Source organism: Mytilus trossulus, chromosome 2 (assembly GCF_036588685.1).
Source record: "Mytilus trossulus isolate FHL-02 chromosome 2, PNRI_Mtr1.1.1.hap1, whole genome shotgun sequence".
NCBI classification, from domain to species: domain Eukaryota; kingdom Metazoa; phylum Mollusca; class Bivalvia; order Mytilida; family Mytilidae; genus Mytilus; species Mytilus trossulus.
In genome coordinates this window covers 30,501,629-30,523,883 of record NC_086374.1, presented here as the reverse complement: position 1 = coordinate 30,523,883, position 22,255 = coordinate 30,501,629, and the positions used below count along the sequence as shown (strand labels likewise).

Below are 22,255 nucleotides of genomic sequence, written 5' to 3'. Positions count from 1 at the left end.
CCCTTTGGTATCTTTCGTCCCCCTTTTATTAAGCCATTTGCAACTAGATTTTTAGTTTGATTTTAAATAACACTGTTCCTGGTTAGGGGGAAATTAAAGGCTTACAAATAAGTTTAATCCTGTCGAATTCTTTGTGATGCTGTATGTGTCTGTCCAATGTATTGAGCCTGTAATTCAGTGGTTGTCACTGATTCCTTTCTGTGGTATTTGTTTTTCGTAAATTTATTATCATATATTACAAGTCAGGGTGTTAGTTTGCGTGTTTGGTTTGTTTTACATTTTTCTTCTTGGGTCAATTATAGTTAACAATAGTTTGTGTTTTCTCATTGGCAAAGACGGTTAAGACCATACGGAGATAATACTAGTATTCACAATATTTGAACTCTGTTGGACATTTATCTCATTGGTAATTATAATCGTCTCCTCGTTCATATGAACCATGATATGTATAATATTAGCACCCTCGTTTGAAACATGAAAATGAGTTCATGGGAAAAAACGGAAAGACATGCCGACCATAAAAAAAATTTCATATGAATACCAATTATAGTTTACATATTGATTATAGTACCTGAAACCTTGATTCCATGAACACTTAAAATTGATCAATGAACCCTGAAAATGAGATCGATATAATATGCACCCTGCCATACACACTTGTTCACCTAAAATCATTCCATACATCAAAAATCATCAAACTTAATTGATATCTTGTTTATAGTATCTGATTTACCGACTTGATCACGAAAACTTAACCTTTATCACTTATCTATGAGATGAGGTCGAGGTCAGGTAATGTATTTCACAGCGGATTTCATTGAGTGTGAAGCTACACTTGCTTGTTATCTGAACCGTGAAGTCATTGTTAGGTCAGGAAACTACCCTCCTTTCGAAGTAGCCTAGTCCAACAGACAGATAGATGGGTTATCTGCTGGACTAGTCTACTCTTACAAGAGGGTAGTTTACCTGGCCTAGCAATGACTTTACGGTTCAGCTAACAAGCAAGCTAACCAAAGATATTACCTTTGGCTTCACACACAATGAAATCGGCTGTAATGATATGTAAACCTTGCAAGGATTACCTTTATACCAATATAGCGATCTTACAACTCATAATAAGTGATAAATTCACTTGACTAAAAAAATGCAATGAAACACAGAAATAAAAGGGAGACAAAATAAAACACCCCTGCTCTCTTGTTTTTATAAGTGTATTAATTCAGTTCAAATTAGATACACAAGTATATAATTATATGCCCAGACAGACATATTTTATGGTCTTACTAAATGGTTTACTTTTTTAAAATTGTTATTTGGATGGAGAGTTGTCTCATTGGCACTCACGCCACATCTTCCTATATCTATTAGCTGAATCATTAAATATCAATGTTGAAATAAATATACAGCAATTGATTATACCAATGCTGATCATGGTACCCTCTATGAGGAACTCCTAATGAACTGATATCTCCATAAACTTCCTAGTCAACTTAAAACAATCATTATAAAGTCATTGCCTGTAAATTGGGTTGTTGTCTCTTTGACACATTCCCCATTTCCATTCTCAATTTTATGGTAAATGTGGGGTTTCATAAAATTGTTAGAAAGGAGATACAGATGTGAATGTAACTGCATACTAATTCAATAATCAAGCAAAAATGGTCTGTTTGTTTGTTTTTCTTTTTTTATTTTTCTTGTTGGTTTTTTTTATGGTGAGTGGAATAAAATCATTCAAGTTTTACTCGACTTTTAAAACAAGTTGTATTAAATTTTCATGAATTCAAATTATGCTTCATTTTTTTTCAGAAGAAATAAGCATGTGTCATTTAAATCATTTAATCATTTATTGGTTTTCAACAACATTAACTATGTCATAAACAAAAGAATTGAATTTCAATTTTCAACAATGTAGCTGTGAAACATAACATTGATATTATAAAGCTACTTAACATGATACATATTAAAATGAGATTGAAATACAGAAGTGGATATTTTCAGAGATGTTAGCAGTGTTTGAGGGTTTTGGTTGGAAAGAAATACAGATAATATACTTTAACAGTGCAAACCCTAAACAAAGAATGTGAAAGTTAAGACTCAATAATGTTTTGTAATTGATAAAAATTTGCAGAATTCGTAAGTTCAAAAAAGGTGTGACTTAAATGAATATCAAATGTACCTTACTACTATAAATTCCTTTCTGCATATGTATTTTTCAGTAGTCTTATGACTAATACATGTAAAACAAATATATTTTTTTGATTTTTATAAGATCTAAATTAAAACAAAACAAGATAATACTGAATAATAATGAACAAATAGATTTCACAACTTGTCAGCTACATTTCTATTACTTTCATAATTTATTAAAATATGAATTCATAAATATTAATATGTTTTAAAACAGTTGCAAAGCTGCCATTTACAATGTACATGTATTTAATGAATAATCACAAAAAGTATTAACTTCAATATTTATTCATCTTGGGACTTTGAAATATATTTACAAGAAATGACATGAATAAAAAAAATATGAAATATATGATTTGCAGCTAAAACAAGATCTTCATAAAATGTTTTACAACATAATTTTTAAAGGTTAATAATGTATTTAAGTTAATAAGTAATTCAATTTTTTGGCAATTATTGGATTTAGATTACTTGTACATGTATTTCAAATCATTAAATTGAACTAAGGTCACATTTTCTTATGTCTTAATTGATTTTTAAAATCTATTAGCCAGGATGGAAACATTCATTCATAATTGTAAATATAATTCAATTGAAAAATATTTGCTGAAAATTCATTTAACATAAGCCATAAATCTACATAATGTATAAAATATAATATCCTCATTTGTCACAAAAAATGAGTTTTCTCCCATTTGCCACAGAGTTGTCAAGTTTTGGAGGGTTTTTTAAGTACTTATATGGTTTCTTTAAAAATTCAAATAATTACACCTGACTTTTGAAAGTTGGAACATGTTGGATATGTCAAGACTTGTGTAGGTATTTCTAAATAGGACAAAAATTCAATCTTTTGTATTATAATAAATTACACTTTAGTTTGAAATTTACTTAGGAGAGTATAAATTCATTAATTAACTTTTGAAAAAAAATGTTATAAACTGCTGTATATCTATAAATGACAATGAACTGTATAATAGATATGACAATGTTTAAAAATGCATATTAAAAATCAAAGATAACTCTAGTCAAAATAACTAGATGAGAAGTGAAACTTCTAAGGGAGATAATAAAAAAGAACAAATATTTTTGACTTACCCTCAATTGTCAGTACAATAAAAGGACAGTATATTGTAAAATGAAAGTCGAAGGGAAAAAATCGCTGGCAAATACCAAAAGGATGATGAATGCTTATAACATATTTACATTTCATTTAGCAACATAACTAACCAGGAGTGTCCCACTACCAAATTTTTGAAATAATTCTACTGAAGTGTTGGTTTTTTTTATGGACATGATGAATGATAATTCTAAACCCACCTCCTATGTTGCAAAAGGGATCACTTGGAAATATGTTTCAAAGAAATTGGACCCTTAACAGAAAGTAACTTGAAATGACTGCAAAAAAATGAACAAGATTTTTTTCAATAGTCTAATGTTATTTACATGTGATGTAAACATGGTAAACAAATAGGTCAATGAATGTTCTTGTCAAATGAAAATAAGTTATTTATTGTAATAGGACACTTGAAGTTCTCTGCCATTATACCAATATCCGTTGAGACTATAAATAGCACTCTCAGCCTCTTCGTATGTACCCATGGTAACAAATCCATATCCTTTACACTGACCCTTTTGACTATCAAAGATGACATTCACTTTCATAACATTTCCATACGGACTGAACAGCTGATAAAGTAATCTTTCATTGGCATCGTTACCAATGTTGTATACATACAGTACACATCCCCCAGGAACTTGGGGAACATGGCCTTGATTTCCCATCATTCCACCACCATAGCCTTGGTTACCGTAGTTCTGCTGATAGGGTGCTGGTCTTCCACCACCCATTGGATTGTACCTTTGGCCAGCAAAACGATTGCTAGCCATGTTGTTTCTGATGGGACCCCCAGCTACATTACGTCCTGCTGGTGGCAATAACATATTTTGGACAGGAGCCCTAACTTTCTTAGCATTATCATCAGCCTTTTTTATTGTGAGTGCAGTTGTTCCACCCTCTGGGATCTGTCCATTCATGCTTTCCATGGCATCATCAGCATGGGATTTCTGATCAAAAAGAACAAATCCAACACCTTTGGATAAATTTGTGTTATGATCTATAAGTAAACGAGCTTGGACAATGTTTCCAAATTTAAGAAAACCATTTTTTAAGTCCTCATTGCTCCAATGCTTTGGAATGTTGGTGATATATAAGTTTGCTCCTTTAATGCTATCTCCACTTGGCCTTGAATATGCTACTTTTAAGGTTTTATTTTGTAATTTCAGACCATTGAGTGCTTGTATTGCTTTCCCAGCATCTGCAGGATTCATGTATTCAATAAAACCAAATCCATAGCTATAATTTGTAGCTTTGTCTCGGACAATTTTTGAATTGGATATTGGACCAATACTCAGGAACATGGAATGGAACTCCTCATCTGTGAGGGACTGTGGCAAGTAGTTGATTATTAGTTTGTGTTCCAGGCCTGGAACTGGATTTTCCATCTGTTGTGTCTGCATCATACTTTCTGTTGACGTCTTCAGAAACCATTGTTAAAAAAAAAGAAAAAAAACACAGGCAAAAAAATTAAAAATTCACTGTAAAAATTAAGAAAACAAGAATTAGAATGTTACCTAATACCATACTGTATATATATAATTATTCAACATGTTATTTATTTTTAATGATAATAGTTTCAAGTTCACATGTATGTGTGCCCATAATTATTGACAATGTATTCCTTCAATGCATGTGGACATCATATTCATACTGAACATAAGAATGAGAAACAAAAAATAGCATGATCATCTACATTGTACATTTTTGTACATCCATAGGGATTATTATTTAGTGTACTTTGGACCATTGCTGTATGAATTTTAGTCTGAAATGGTCATTTACAAAATGTACTTTACCAAAAAGACAGCCTTGACCCATTTGTTTACATTTTGATATATGTTTTTCCAGATGCAAATGTATATGAATATTCTTGAGGCCCTAATTTGTAGTCAATGATGTTCAAGTTGACAACATGTCATTGGAGGAAAACATTTACATGTACATGTACAAATGTATCTGTTAATTCAGTATCAATTTTTATTAGTCTTTTTGTAAGCAAACAATACAGAAAAGTAAGAAAACAGTTCTAATAACCTTTCTTGAATACATGTACATGTACATGTACTACACACATTTAGTCTTCGACATGTTAGATGTATGATTTTTTAATTAGTTGTCATTTGCTTCGTTGGGATATAGCTATATCCCAACAACAAAAAGACATTAAGTAAAGATATAGAAGTACCTTGTCACATCCACTCTATTTTTTTTTTGTATATGTATTTCTCTTTGAATCCATCAGATGAATTAAGCCTTTTTCAACTGACTTTTAAAGTTCATCATTCTGACTATGCTGTATGTACTTTGTTCTGCCTCATTGTTGAAGGCCGTACACTGTGACATACACTATAGCTGTTTCAATTAGTCTCTTTTGAAGAGTTTTCTTATTGGCAATCATTCTATGATACGAGCCCTTGTGTTTGATGACCTCAAATACACCGCCTAAAGGGGAAATAACTCCAAAATTTACAGTAATTCTAAATTTACTATATATATCTTTTATAATATAGTCATTTTTTATCATTTTTAAATAAATACAATAAAAATAGTGACAGGATCAAATTGTTCGGTAACGGATAAACTTCTACTAGAACGTGTAGCCTACCAAACAACCGGTGAGTGAAGTGTAAGAAAACACAAAGCATGAAATAAGCGACATGGTGATTCATGGACGATAAGCATGGAAAAGAAAACACAGGAATATACATTAATTATAAAATAACGTAAGGAAAGTTTCCGTTTGAAAGGAATGCGTAGTTTATTTACCTATTATTGCCTTTTATCCGGATTTAGCAGGATGGCCGAGAGGAAACCTGGAAGAATGATTAAAAGAAAGATTTTGGTTTACATACACTCTGCTTACTTCGCCACCTATGGATAGAAGACAACTCGTCCCACCGGCGATCGCGCCACACTAACTCGACCTTCTTTTTCACCAACTCATCCCACTTAAAAAAAAATGCCCCAATCTGGTTCAACGGTAAATAAATCGATTTTTTTTTTAAATATAGGATTTCGCCATTTTTTTTTCTAAAATGAACTTTATCATATACTTATTCTAATATGACGTGCTTCTTTAGCTTTGGGTACAAAGCCATGTTCTAATTAGAATAGAACATGGGCTGCACGTGATTGACGTCACAATTGAAAAAGCAACGTCAGAGGAATTTTGAACAACGCCAGAGATCAAAATGGACATTTGTGTTGGTGTTGCTCGCTAGGAAATAAAATAAAAACATTCTAAAAGTAAGTTTAAATGTTTCTGTTCTTTTTTATTGATAAACTGATGATTTTTCTATGGGGTTTTTGTTCATAAATGGCGACATTTCGAGCGTCTACTATAGGTCCGTCTCGAAGTACAAAAGTTCAAAATATTCCTATTAGAATCGAAATAATTCTATCATGCCATGCTCTATGCTCATTTTAACATGGGTAGGCATTATATTTGTAAACATTTAATACCTCGCTAACGCTCGGTATTAAGATATTAACAAATATAATGCCTACCCATGTTAAAATGAGCATAGAGCATGGCATGAAAGAATTATTTCTTAAATAGAAAAAGAAGAAAAAATGGAGTCACCGTTCATTGAAGCTCACGATCTGCATTCGAAAGAAGCATGCATTTTTGTAAAGGTACTTTTTTCTGTTGAACTATAAATAGGAGAAATACAGGTAATATCGAGATAAAAAAAGAACTACTGAAATATAATTACAGAAATTGCCTAAATTTTACAATTGTTTAGATTTGAGTACAGCTCATTTGAAAATGATAATAAAAAATGTAGGTAATCGATGAGTTAAAAAAAAAAAAAGATATTTTAATTTTACAGCCAAAAAAAATGCATTTTGCACTAAAGAGCTGTTTCAATGATATAAACATTTTAAAAGTCATCTGGGGCCAAAACGAATCGAATTTTATTGATTTTTGCAACATATCATAAAGTAACAATCAATAGTGTGATAAATAAAATAAATTATGAAAAATAAATGTCAATTTTTTCTGAATTTTTTGTACCCGCTCGAGCCTCCTTCAAAGATGTTTCTTACATAGTCTGTTTGTTTAGTTAACTGAGCGCTGTATCGCTCCACTAATCTCAGATGATCGGTTATTTGCTGACGTAGTAGCTTGTAACTTCACTTTATTGTCCAAAAAGACAATCATTGAAGGATGAAATGCATAAAACAGTTCCCAATAATTCAATATTCTCCGTGGAATGCTTCTGCTGCATTACTAGTACGTCTTGCGGTATAGATAGAGTTTCAGCCCATACGGGTGGTGGGAGCAAAGAACTGTGTCATGACCAACGTATGTGGGTAAAACATAATCAGCAAAAGCTCCTATATTTTCTTCTCTTTTGGCATATCGTGTATTAAATATTCAGCAAAGCAATACGTTTTTTCCTCTCTCTCTGTACATGGACCGTCTACTGGAATTCACGTAATTTCTCTCGGTGTATTCTCATAACAATTTGAAGATTTCAATTTAACAGCAATTTGTTTTTATAGAAATTAACGGAATGGATACCTTTGTCTTTGAATTAAAAATATTTACACACTAATGGATGGCTTGGTTCAAAATTATAAAAAAGAAACAGTTTAATTCATAAGTGGAGAGAGTTGGTATACCCTATTATTCTTATGGGAGACATGGGGTGGGTTCAAATATGCCATAAACAATGTAAAGTAATTGTAAGACACTGGTAATTATTATTACTTACAGATGGTGGTATTCTGCTTTTCTGCTGTCATATTCTTTTGACTGCTCATCTTTCTTCATATTTGAATCCCTGTCGCTCTCTGCCGGTACTTTGATGTCTTCAGATGGTTCCAACCTTCACCAGATGTTTCGACCCTGTACCATTACATCCTCCGGTTGGCGGGTCAGTAGAGGTGGCCAAACATCTACTCATAAGCACTCGGCTTCCAGCTCAGATCATCTCGGCGATGCCATAACCAGCAAGATGAACGCTCTTGTGCTTCCCCTAGCTGTCATTCTTGCCTTTCCAACTATTCCCATTGCCTGTAGCATCCTCCATACTGACTGTGCAGGAAAACCTCTGCAGCCTACTTCTACTGGGAACAGCCATGCTTTCCAACCTCTCTCTCTACATGTTGTCATCAGCTCTGTATACTTTACTAACAATGACCACTGCCCTTTCCTCGATCTTGATATCTATATCACTAACGGAAAGCTGAATACTAAAATTTATGATAAAAGAGATGATTTTTCATTTTCTATCGTTAATTATCCGTTTTTAGATGGTGATGTTCCCTTGTCACCATATTACGGTGTTTATGTATCTCAACTTGTACGATTCGCTCGTGTATCATACAATGTTTTAGATTTTAACGAGATAAATTTATGTATTACTGAAAAATTATTACACCAGGGTTTTCGATATCACAAACTAGTCAAAACATTTACTAAATTTTATCATCGGTATAAAGACAGCATTCGTAAATATAGCTCAACATGCAGACTTCTTATACGTTCAGGTATTTCACTTCTAATTTTTTATGGAAATATTCTTTATAAAGCACAAAGGTGTCAGTATTCACCTCAGAAACTTACAAAACCTTTAAATAGACTTATTAAGAAGGGATATAATTACGATACTGTTGTCAAGTCATTAAAGATTGCATATTTTGGCGTTGATATTGAGTCACTGATAAGGTCTTTGCGTCGGAACTAAACACATTTATTCAAAAAACAGTTGTTGGCATGATACGGGTTATGTTCTTCTCATATATGTTATGATGGTATGATACTAAACCACTAACGGGAAGGATTGTGCCTGATGTTCATATGATGAAATCATAATCTTTCAGTCACTTTAATTGAAGTCTGGAGCTGGCATGTCAGTTAACTGCTAGTAGTCTGTTGTTATTTATGTATTATTGTCATTTTGTTTATATTCTTTGGTTACATCTTCTGACATCAGACTCGGACTTCTCTTGAACTGAATTTTAATGTGCGTATTGTTATGCGTTTACTTTTCTACATTGGTTAGAGGTATAGGGGAAGGGTTGAGATCTCACAAACATGTTTAACCCCGCCGCATTTTTGCGCCTGTCCCAAGTCAGGAGCCTCTGGTCTTTGTTAGTCTTGTATTATTTTAATTTTATTTTCTTGTGTACAATTTGGAAATTAGTATGGCGTTCATTATCACTGAACTAAAATTGAGAATGGAAATGGTGAATGTGCCAAAGAGACAACAACCCGACCGTAGAAAAAAAACATCAGCAGAAGGTCACCAACAGGACTTCAATGTAGCGAGAAATTCCCGCACCCAGAGGCGTCCTTCAGCTGGCCCCTAAACATATAAATACTTGTTCAGTGATAATAAATAGTATATATTTGTTTAGCGGTCAACTGAAGGACGACTCCGGGTGCGGGAATTTCTCGTTACATTGAAGACCTGTTGGTGACCTTCTGCTGTTGTATTTTCTATGGTCGGGTTGTTGTCTCTTTGATACATTCCCCATTTCCATTCTCAATTTTAAGTAAAATTAGCAAAAGTTTCAAAGTCAATAGACGATAACCGAGGGGGCAGGGCCAATGGTAATGCAGCGACATACCACAAAAGTGATCACGCTTAAATGTCTCGCCTTCTTTACTAATCAATGATATTATGTTGATAGTCCCAAGTATAAAGCTTTATTAAAAACTGACACATAAACTTAAAACTAGAGGCTCTCAAGAGCCTGTGTCGCTCACCTGTTACTGTATTTACTGATGTCGATCATCTTGGTTAGCAGGTGGGGTCATTAGACACTTTTTTAGCTCACCTGGCCCGAAGGGCCAAGTGAGCTTTTCCCAGCACTTTGCGTCCGGCGTCCGTCGTCGTCCGTCGTCCGTCGTCGTTGTTAACTTTTACAAAAATCTTCTCCTCTGAAACTACTGGGCCAAATCAAACCAAACTTGGCCACAATCATCATTAGGGTATCTAGTTTAAAAAATGTGTGGCGTGACCCGGTCAACCAACCAAGATGGCCGCCACGGCTAAAAATAGAATATAGGGGTAAAATGCAGTTTTTGGCTTATAACTCAAAAACCAAAACCTTTTGAGGGAATCTGACATGGGATAAAAATGTTTATCAGGTCAAGATCTATCTGCCCTGAAATTTTCAGATGAATCGGTCAATCGGTTGTTGGGTTGCTGCTCCTGAATCGGTAATTTTAAGGAAATTTTGCTGTTTTTGGTTATTATCTTGAATATTATTATAGATAAAGATAAACTGTAAACAGCAATAATGTTCAGCAAAGTAGGATCTATAAATAAGTCAACATGACCGAAATGGTCAATTGACCCCCTAAGGAGTTATTGTCCCTTATAGTCAATTTTTAACAATTTTTATAAAATTTGTAAATTTTTAATTAACATTTCCACTGATACTACTGGGCCAATTTCATTATAGATAGAGATAATTGTAAGCAGCAAGACTGTTTAGTAAAGTAAGATTTAAAAACACATCACCAACAACAAAACACAATTTTGTCATGAATTCATCTGCTTCCTTTGTTTAATATTCACATATACCAAGGTGAGCGACACAGGCTCTTTAGAGCCTCTAGTTTAAATAGATACCATAGTAATGATTGTGGCCACATTTAGTTTAATATGGCCCATAGTTTTAGAAAAGAAGATTTCAAGTTACAAAAATGACAAAAAGTTGTTCAAAATTGACTATAAAGGACAACAACTCCTTAAGGGGTATTCTTACAATTTTTATCATGTTTGACATATTTGTAGATCTTACTTTGCTGAACAAAATTGCTGTTTACAGTTTATCTCTATCTATAATAGTATTCAAGTTATAACCAAAAACTGAAAAATTTCCTTAAAATTACCAATTTTAGGGCAGCAACCCAACATCGAGTTGTCAGATTCATCTGAAAATTTGCGAGGGGATAGATCTTATTCTGATTGACATTTAAATCTTGAAAGATTTGCCCTAAATGTCTTAGTTTTAAAGATACAAATCAAAAACTGCATTTTACCACTATGTTCTAATTTTAGCCATGTCGGCCATTTTGTTTGGTAGGCGGTGTCATCAGACACATTTTTTAAACTATATACCACAATGATAATCATGGCCAAGTTTGGTTTAATTTGGCCATGTAGTTTCAGAGAAGAAGATTTTTGTACAAGTTACAAAAACTGACGATTTTTTTTTATAAAATTTACTATAAAGGGCAATAACTCCTTAAGGGGTTGACTGACAATTTTGGTCATGAGACTTATTTGTAGGTTTTACTTTGCTGAACATTATTGTCGTTTACAGTTTATCTCTATCTATAATAGTATTCAAGATAATAACCAAAAACTGCAAAATTTCCTTAAAATAACCAATTCAGGGGCAGCAACCTAACAACGAGTAGTCAGATTCATCTGAAAATTTCAGGGCAGATAGCTCTTGACCTGATAAACAATTCAACCCCCATGTCAGATTTGCTCTAAATGCTTTGGTTTTTGAGTTATAAGCCAAAAACTGCATTTTACCCCTATGTCCTATTTTTAGCCATGGCAGCCATCTTGGTTGGATGGCGGAGTCACCGGACACATTTTTTAAACTAGATACCCCAATGATGATTGTGGCCAAGTTTGGTTAAATTTGGCCAAGTAGTTTCAGAGGAGAAGATTTTTGTAAAAGTTTACGGACGACGGACGACAGGCGACGGACGCAGAACGACGGACGCCAAGTGATGAGAAAAGCTCACTTGACCTTTCAGGTCAGGTGAGCTAATTAACTAAGATAAATGAACAATGAAAATGAGGTCAAAGACAGATGAACCATGCCAGGCAGACATGTATGTAGCTAACAATGCTTCCATACAACAAATATAGTTGACCTATTACTTATAGTTTAAGAAAAATTGACCAAAACACAAAAACTTATCACTGAGCAATGAACCGTAAAAATGAGGTTGAGGTCAAATAAAACCTGCGCGACTGACATATAGATTATAAAATATTTCCATGCACCAAATATAGTTCGGATTCGTTTGTTTAAATATGTTAACTCGTAAAAACCATGGTATATATAGTACTTGACCTATGGCATATAGTATTAGATAAAAAGACCAAAACTCAAAATCTGACCACTCAACCAAGAAAATGAGTTCAAGGTCAGATGAGATCTGCCCGCTAGATATGTACACCTTACAATCATTCCATACAACAAATATAGTAGATCTATTGCATAAAGTATGAGAAAAACATACCAAAACTCAACCAGATGCTTCGCAGGGCGTAGCTTTATACGACCGCAGAGGTTGAACCCTGGACAGTTGGGGCAAGTATGGACACAACATTCAAGCTGGATTCAGCTCTAAATTTGGATTGTGATTTTAAATAGTTGACACAGCATAGGTTTCTGACACAAAATGAATGTGTTCTAATGAACTTAAAATTTTTGTTTTCTCTTAGAGCAATTCACTATGCTGTTCAATATTAATCCTCTCAAAATAATGTTTGAAGAAATTTTCTTTTTATTTATGAAATTTCAAATGAGAAAAAATGAACCCAATTTTTTAATCACATCCCCCTTTCCCTTATTCCAAAACTAATCTCAATTTAAATATTCTAATGGAGTTTGCAACAATAACTACTCATTTAAATACATCATAAAATTAACTGTAAATAAAATGTAAAAAAACTGCTTGTTATCACTGAATGGTAAAGATTATTTAAATTTATCAGTTGGTAGTAAAAAGTGAATATACATTGTATATTGTATATAACAAAGATTTAAGTTGATTCTGGACAAAGAAAGATAAATAACTCCAATTAAAAAAATTCTTGCAATAAGATATTTCTTGCTTACTATTTTGGACAAAGAAAGATAACTCTAATTAAAAATAAATTGCTATTTCACAATATTGTGAAATTAGATATTTCTTGCCATTGCACAATACTGTGCAATTGAAAAGACTTGCTATTCCACAATACTTAATATAATAATTTTAGATCCTGATTTGGACCAACTTGAAAACTGGGCCCATAATCAAAAATCTAAGTACATGTTTAGATTCAGCATATCAAAGAGGCCCAAGAATTTAATTTTTGTTAAAATCAAACTTAGTTTAATTTTGGACTCTTTGGACCTTAATGTAGGCCAATTTGAAAACGGGACCAAAAATGAAGAATCTACATACACAGTTAGATTTGGCATATCAAAGAACCCCATTTATTTAATTTTTGATGAAATCAAAAAAGTTTAATTTTGGACCCCGATTTGGGCCAACTTAAAAACTGGGCCAATAATAAAAAATCTAAGTTCATTTTAAGATTCAGCATATCAAAGAACCCCAAGGATTCATTTTTTGTTAAAATCAAACTAAGTTTAATTTTGGACCCTTTGGACCTTAATGTAGACCAATTTGAAAACGGGACCAAAAGTTAAGAATCTACATACACAGTTAGATTCGGCATATCAAAGAACCCCAATTATTCAATTTTGATGAAATCAAACAAAGTTTAATTTTGGCCCCTTTGGGCCCCTTTTTCCTAAACTGTTGGGACCAAAACTCACAAAATCAATACCAACTTTCCTTTTATGGTCATTAACCTTGTGTTTAAATTTCATAGATTTCTATTTACTTATACTAACGTTATGGTGCGAAAACCAAGAAAAATGCTTATTTGGGTCCCTTTTTGGCCCCTAATTCCTAAACTGTTGGGACCTTAACTCCCAAAATCAATACCAATCTTCCTTTTGTGGTCATAAACATTATGTTTAAATTTCATTGATTTCTATTTACTTAAACTAAAGTTATTGTGCGAAAACCCAGAATAATGCTTATTTGGCCCCTAATTCCTAAACTGTTAAAACCCCCAAAATCAATCCCAACCTTTCTTTTGTGGTCATCAACCTTGTGTCAAAATTTCATAGATTTCTATTAACTTAAACTAAAGTTATAGTGCGAAAACCAAGAAAATGCTTATTTGGGCCCTTTTTGGCCCCTAATTCCTAAAATGTTGGGACCAAAACTCCCAAAATCAATACCAACCTTCCTTTTATGGTCATAAACCTTGTGTTTAAATTTCATAGATTTCTATTCACTTTTACTAAAGTTAGAGTGCGAAAACTAAAAGTATTCGGACGACGACGACGACTACGACGACGACGACGACGACGCCAACGTGATAGCAATATACGACGAAATTTTTTTCAAAATTTGCGGGCGGTCGTATAAAAACTTAACTATAACCACCGATTCATTAAAATTAGGTCAAGGCCAGATGACACCTGCCAGTTGGAAATGTACACCTTACAGTCCTTCCATACACCGAATATACTAGCCCTGTTGCTTATAGTATCTGAGATATGGACTTGACCTTGTTCACTGATCCATGAAATGAGGTCGAGGTCAAGTGAAAACTGTTTGACGGGCACGAGGACTTGCAAGGTACGCACATACCAAATAAAATTATCCAATTACTTAATATAAGAGAGAATTCAACATTACAAAAGATCTTGATTTTTTTTTCAAGTGGTCACTGAACCATGAAAATGAGGTCAAGGACATTTGACATGTGACTGACAGAAACTTCGCAACATGAGGCATCTATATACAAAGTATGAAGCATCCAGGTCTTCCACCTTCTAAAATATAAAGCTTTTAAAAAGTTAGCTAACGCCGCCGCCGCCGGCCCGGGTCACTATCCCTATGTCGAGCTTTCTGCAACAAAAGTTGCAGGCTCGACAAAAAATGATTGACCTGCCACTTGTCACTCCCAACAAACCAATGCGTTGTTTACGCAGGCGCCGTAAACAGCATACCTATGTCTCGCTTTTTTTTTACTCAGTCAAGCGACGTCATTTTTGTCTCGGACATAGTGCATTGTTAGTTAAGTTTTCCCCGTTTATGGATACTTACTCATACTAAAGTCCACCTTCTATATCTGTCATGCTGAATTATTAGTAGATCTGGTCGTGCTGGTCATTTTTGTAAAAAAAAAACAGTTTCTACATCTAGTACAGTTTTGACGATTGAAAACAAAACGGGCGAGCACCCTTACATACTCCAGTCCCACATTGTCACTGAAAACTCAAGTTCAAGTGCTCACAACTCGCATAAAACTTTAAGGTCAACTGATCAACATACCTTGTGGATACGCACATTAACATGTTATGTCATATATTAACTACAAAATTTGACAAAATTCTGCTGTGTAGATTCAGAGCAGTTGCGATGACGAGCTGTTTCAGTTGAACATAAGTATGTCAAATCATCAGGTATTCCACATATGATACACCAAATATAGTTGACCTATTGCTTATAGTAATTGATTGATCGGTTGGTTGGTCGGTATTTAACACCACTCTCAGCACGGCTGTCAGTTTTTAGTGGTTCACTGCAGAAAAATTGAGTGCCCCGAGAAACGGACCTTCAGTAGATAAATTGCTTCGCCGAGCGCAACTGGATACAAAGGCAGATGCTCAACCCTGAACAGTTGGGGGGAAATGGACACAACATTCGTACTTGATACATGTCTGAATTTTGATTATAATCAAAGATTTGACACATTAAGTTTTGGACACAGAATAACTGTAGTCACACAATAATTTGAATTGGTTATGTGATTTGAATTCCCATTATTTTTTTTGCTTTTGTGGTGTTTCGAATTGACCCCCCTTCTTCTTGGAAGAAATTTTCTTTTTAATTTCTGAAAGCTTGAGAATAACTCTCCCCCACCCCATCCCCTTTTTCCTAAAAAATTCTTTCCCTCAAGATATGGTCATAATTTTGTTTCAAATTTCCAATGCAGTTTGCAACTATAATGACCCTTTTAATTTGCAACCAAAACCCATTTAATTACATCGTAAAAGTATCAAAATAGATAAAGACATACATAAAATGGCTAAAATTAAATGACCTTCATCAGCATTTTTTTTAAAATATTAACTTCTAAAAATAAATTGACAGCTAATCACCTAAACACAATACAACATTTCTGTATCCACAATTTAAACCCAGTGAAAGGGAGAAAATTCAAAATGTGTTTGAATTACTTCCCTTACACTGCTCTAAAATTATGTTCCAAACTTAATTATTTGTTCAATAACCAGGACACCCTGGTTTTCCCCCCTAATTCATAATTTGAGCCATTTTTTATTTTTTTTAATTTTTTTTTTTGGGGGGGGGGGTATAATTTGTGGTATAATTTCAGAGAGATCCATACACCATTCCACAAGTTATTGTCTAGAAACTATTTGGGGCCCTTTTTGCCACCCAATTCCTAAACTGTTATACCATAACCACCAAAATCAACCCCAACCTTCCTTTAGTAGTCATAAACCTTGTGTTTAAATTTCAAAGATTTCTTTTTACTAAATACTAAAGTTATTGTGCGAAAACCAAATAACTTCAGACGACGATGAAGACTTGATACTATTATATGAATGCAATATTTTTTGCGGTCAAATAAAAACCTGAAAATCCTATTCAACTAAGATTAAAGTCGAACACACCTGTCATTTGCAAGATTCCAGATTACAACCTATAGTGTTGACAGACAGCCCAGTGATACAGTAAGTGGACTGGTTAGACTATTCTGCCACCGATCCACCTATGATAATGGAAATAGACCAAAGCACAAAAACTTAACATGGAACAATGATCTAAGAAAATGAGGTGATATAATATAAAATGTAAAAAGAGCGATAGCAAACCAGATTTTCCTAGAGGTCAAACACTGAACATTTGGGCAAGTAAGGACACCAAATTTAAGCATAACCCAGCTCTGAATTTTTATTGTGATTGAATATTTGACACAGCATAGGTTTGTGACACTAAAGGAATGATTTCAAAGAACTGAAAAAATCAATAGACCATGACTAAGTGGGCGGAGTCACATCATCTCCATGGAAATGAGATATAAAAAATTTCAGAAAGATTTATACACTAAAACACTGCGGTCATATAAAAACAACTTAAGGTGGATCAGGACTATTTGACTGTCCATAATTTCACGCATAAATTACAATGCACACAAAAAGTATTTGTTGTAAATTCGATATTAATTTTTTTAATATTTTATTGATGAAATGTTAATTCATTGTAGTTATGTCACTAAAAGAATATTTTAGTTATTATGTGTATCTTTTTAAGGCTCAAAATGACATTTCTCACCCATTTTCACCATTATCCGTCAAAATTTGGGTTTTAAGGCAAAACATTTTGTTTTCCTTAACGGTGACCTATATCTTTTATTTGCTCATTCATTGAAGCTATATTTCAGCTTTTTATATTACAGTTTTGGACCAAGTGTCAAAGAGTGTTTTTTTGATATTCTGATAAAAATGTCAACACCTCTATTTTCCCTATCAATTCAATGAAAAATTGTCGCTTTTACATACATTTTTAAAAGTAAAATTTTGAGCTTAAATGGTCAGTGACCCCTTATGTTTTTTCAACCAATTTGATTCAATTTCTGTGAAGAATAAAATTTTAAAAAATACAGCACTTTTGATAGAAACCCGAGCCACCTTAATGAAAAATGCCCCAAAATATTTAAGGAATACAAACATGAAGGAACTTTCCAACCAGACCTTATTTATTAGTATCATCCAGTGTTAGTTTTAAAAAATAAAGTATACACAATTTTTTTAATCAATGAACAAATCTACAGGCAATCAGACTAAAAGAACAAAAACTTTGGGTCTTTTTCAAACATGTAGGGAAAGACTCATATATGGAAGATCAATGAAACAATCTCTTGCGGTTTTTGATAATTAAAAAAAAAATAATGCTTACAAGGTAAGGTATATGATATTAAGTTACAACACATTGGTTTGGTATTATGGCTAAGCTATTGTATCATTTACTACCAGTTACCATGTACATAATTCAAACATAATTCATTGCGTATTCATTTCTTATATGAGACTTGAAGTTCTCTCCCTTGGACCCAATAGCCATTGAGACAACTGATTGCTGTTTCTGCTTCTTCCCAATTTGTCATTGTCACAAACCCATAGCCTTTACATTTTTGACGCTGACCATCATAGATAACATTAACTTTCTGAACATTTCCATATGCACTAAATAACTGATATAGCATTTGTTCGTTGGCATTGTCACCAATGTTATACACATAAAGAATGTATGGACCTGCACCAACTGGGGGAGCATTGTAATTAGAGCCTCCCATTGGATTATATCTTGAGAATCTGTTACCCATGCTTCTCATTGGTCCATGAGGGTATCGACCACCCATTGGAGGAGCTGGTAAAAACTGAACAGGTGGTGGTCGCACCTTTTTGGCATTGTCATCTGCAAGTTTAACCAACATTGGCATTTCTCCTCCCTCTGGAACTTTACCATTCATCATCGCAATAGCTTTTTCAGAATCTTCTTTTAGATTATAAAGAATAAAACCAATACCTTTAGAAAATCCAGTTCTTTCATCAATAATTACACGACATGAAACAATATTTCCAAATTGACCAAAGTGTTCTTGTAGCTGTTCACTTTTCCAATGTCTTGGAACATTTGTGATATAAACGTTAGCTTGTTTGATGTCTTCACCACCTTGTCTTGAATAAGCAACTTTTATTCTCTTATTCTGTAGTTGTAATCCATTTAGGGATTCAATAGCTCTTTCTGCATCTGCTGCACTCTGATAGTCAATAAAGCCAAACCCATAGCTGTATCCAGTTTGTTTATCTCTTACAATTTTGGAATTTTTAATAGGACCAATGCTTAAGAACATAGATCGAAACTCTTCATCCGTTAGGGATTGAGGCAAGTAATTTATTATCAAATTTGACTGCTGTGGAGATGAATTCTGCTGTTCCATAAGTTCTGCCATTACTCACTTCCATATTGGAGAAAAAAATTAAATGTAGCAAAAAAAATGTAAAAAAATAAAATGTAAAAAATAAACAAAATAAAATAAAATCTTTCAAATAAAAATAAAATAATAAAATATCACTGTAAAATTAAGAAAAAATATATTATTATACATGTTATATTGTATATTACACATTTATACAGATGAGACAAACATGAACATCAGTAATGCTCGCATCAATTTTTACTGCAGTTGTGGTTATCAACCAAAATTCTTATAAAGGGGGATAATTTATTCATCATCACCTCAAAGTTTGGAAGAGACCAAGTAATATGATGTACCATTTGTAAGGATTATTTCATTAGTTTTTGTTCAGGTTGTTTTCTTTTTCATTTTACAAAGTGAATGTATTTGAAGCTGGTATGGTGGTCTTAAAAGTGATTTTTTTTTGTTGTTGTGAAAAACAGCCAGGCTATCAGTTTTTTTCATTATTTCACATTTTTTTGTCATGTCATGGCTTTTTATATTTGACTATACAGTATGAGTTTTTCTCTTTGTTTGTTTTTGATTGATACTTGTTGATTGGTAACATCACTTCTTTTTCTTTTAATAATCCCCATTTCTATTACAAGCTTAAGTCAACAGCTTTTTTAGAAACTTTACATGTTAACAAAACTTTTGTAACATATTTTAAGAATGACTTGTGTGTAAAGTTTAAATTTTCACTAAGTGTCATGCAAGTACATGTAGGAGATGATTTTTTGAAATAATTCATAAAGAAAACACATGTAGAACCAAGATAACAAATCTTTCCAAAGAAGTGGTAATAGATTCTTCTAGCCTTTAGGCCAGGATAGCTAGCTAAACATCTTTTTAACACTGAATAGAAATTCAATCCTATTGTATTTACCTGTGTAAGAAAAAAAATCTTTGGACTGTGAAATACTGAAAAATAAAATAAACAATATGAAATTTTTCATTATTTTCCCAAATCATTCACAATAAGATGAAATGAATGATCATTATTTACAAATTCAGATACTATATTCAATAAAAGAGGCTAAAGAGCACATGTGAACAGATTTTCAGTCAATGCAAAAGGCGGAAACCCTGAAGAGCTACATGTATGGATACTTTAAATTGGTTACTAGGGAAAAAGAAAACAATTGTATTTCTTTCAAGATGGCGCCATGATTACATTGACTCAGTATTAACCATACCCAGAGAAATTGCTTATAAGTTCTTTTCTATATACTTTGAATGCTGTTTTAGTTTAATAAAGATGATGTGGTATGATTGCCTGCAATGAGACAAATCTCCACAAGACCAAATTACACAGAGAATAGATTAACAACTATAGGTAACCGTACATCCTTCAACAATAAGCCCTTTTATTGTAATATATTGATCTGAACAAATGTTTGATGAAAAAGACAATGCCAATTGCTTAATAAGACTATAGTGTACATGTACATGTATGTGAATCAGGAAGATATAAAACAAAAGGAGGTGTGTTAATATTTTCATTGTAAAGGGAACCCTTGGACTAAAAATAAGTGAAACAAATGCATCCCAAGCCATCCCATTGGTGCAACACACATCTGATTGTGTGGAATTGAATAATTGAATAATTGTACGTAGAAATTATCTATAGGTCTCACAATTATTAGTTCTTTGTTATCAGAATACACAAAATATGGTTGCGACAATGATTTTAAATGGTCATAAGGTACAAATGTATGTATATATATTAGATCTAGAGATGAACAAACATCAGCTGATTTTAGCTTGCTAATGACATGAAATTCATAATGACTTGGACTAGTATATTGATAAACATTTGTCTCAGACCGGCTATGGTACCAGTTGAGGATAGTTGCTTTAATTGCAATCATTTATCACATTTCCTAACTCTATAACATTGAGCATGTTGAGTTATTATAAATCACTAACAGTACTGCAGCATGTCCAGAATGAGTTTCTTATCCCCACATTTACCTCTTTTTTTTTTAATTTGAACTACATATCACTATCAAGGCAAGTGTCCGGGCAAGTCCTATTAATAATTAATTACGACCATCTTGAAAGGCTATTTTGAGTTTTTGCTTTACCATGATTACTCAAATTACTGATAATATTTAAGCCTTTCAAGAGAGACATAAATACTTATTTGGACTTGTACATTGTGTTGTAGTGTCAGGGTTAGATGAGCCTGTTTGGTTCAGGCTTAAGGTCTAGTGTATCTCTTATGTGGGTTGGGATCCCTTAATTATTTTTTCTCTTAATCAAAATTCATATATATGACGCCCGTCAAGCAACAACCACCCTTATCGCATTTGACGTCGTTATCGGTAGTCAACGCTAGAATGTAACGTAGAAACAAACGATAAATTGCACGTTGAAATTGAGATATTTTTTTCTAAACATAGCGTTATCCATGTGAACTGAACAGTATATTCTTAAATTAATACATTTAAATACTTCTGTAAAATAATGCCGTTTTTATGATTTAAAAATTTAATTTTGTGATAAATTTCTATTAAAACTTTTCAAATGCTTGTTTTGACACGCTGCATATTCGTACTGTCTTGAGAGGAATGATTTATAAACAATATAGTAAAATCCCACACATTAGCAAGTCTCATTATGACATAGTACCACGATATGTGATGGTTTACGTATTAACCTTCTACAATATATAAATAATACCAATGTTGTGTGAAAAAAACCCACTTAATATTTTCTAAAAAACACTTAAAGTTTTTTTTCCGCAGCTAGATTTCTTTTATACTTTTAATACGGCAACTTCATCAAAAACTACCTTGGCCAAAAAATTTAACCTGAACTGCTGGCGAACGAACGAACGACGGACTTACAGACCAGAAAACATAATGACCCTCTACTATCGGAGGTGGGGCAAAACAATTTGCAATATGCGTTTAAAACTGTAAGTTTGAAACAAATATCAGTTCATAATTATATCACTCACTTTAAAAAAAATGTGGGGGTATACTGTTTTGCCTCTGTCTGTCCTTTAGTCAATTCTTCCTTCAGTCCGTCCGTTTGTTCCATGAAAATTTTCGTCGCATTACAAGGATTTCTATAATTTGGTTTCAGGGCTAATATCATTCAGTTATATCGTGCG

General features: G+C 33.1%; 1 protein-coding gene across 1 annotated transcript; it reads right to left on the bottom strand.

Moving 5' to 3' along the window:
- Positions 1–2,087: 2,087 nt before the first annotated feature.
- On the bottom strand, positions 2,088–20,061 carry LOC134705709 (embryonic polyadenylate-binding protein A-like). Its single transcript, XM_063564429.1, has 3 exons — positions 20,021–20,061; positions 18,189–19,134; positions 2,088–4,730 (listed from the first exon to the last, which is right to left on the bottom strand). The coding sequence occupies exons 2-3, from the start codon at positions 19,126–19,128 to the stop codon at positions 3,691–3,693; spliced, it is 1,980 nt and encodes a 659-aa protein (XP_063420499.1). The 5' UTR covers positions 19,129–19,134; positions 20,021–20,061; the 3' UTR covers positions 2,088–3,690.
- Positions 20,062–22,255: the final 2,194 nt, after the last annotated feature.

What these genes read in the sequence shown, in the direction of transcription:
- LOC134705709 (XM_063564429.1), bottom strand. Translation starts at nt 19,128, where the DNA reads ATGGCAGAACTTATGGAACAGCAGAATTCATCTCCACAGCAGTCAAAT. An exon ending in TCAAGTCTCATATAAGAAAT is followed by an intron (nt 4,731 to 18,188) that starts GAATACGCAATG and finishes TTTAACAATGGT; the next exon opens with TTCTGAAGACGTCAACAGAA.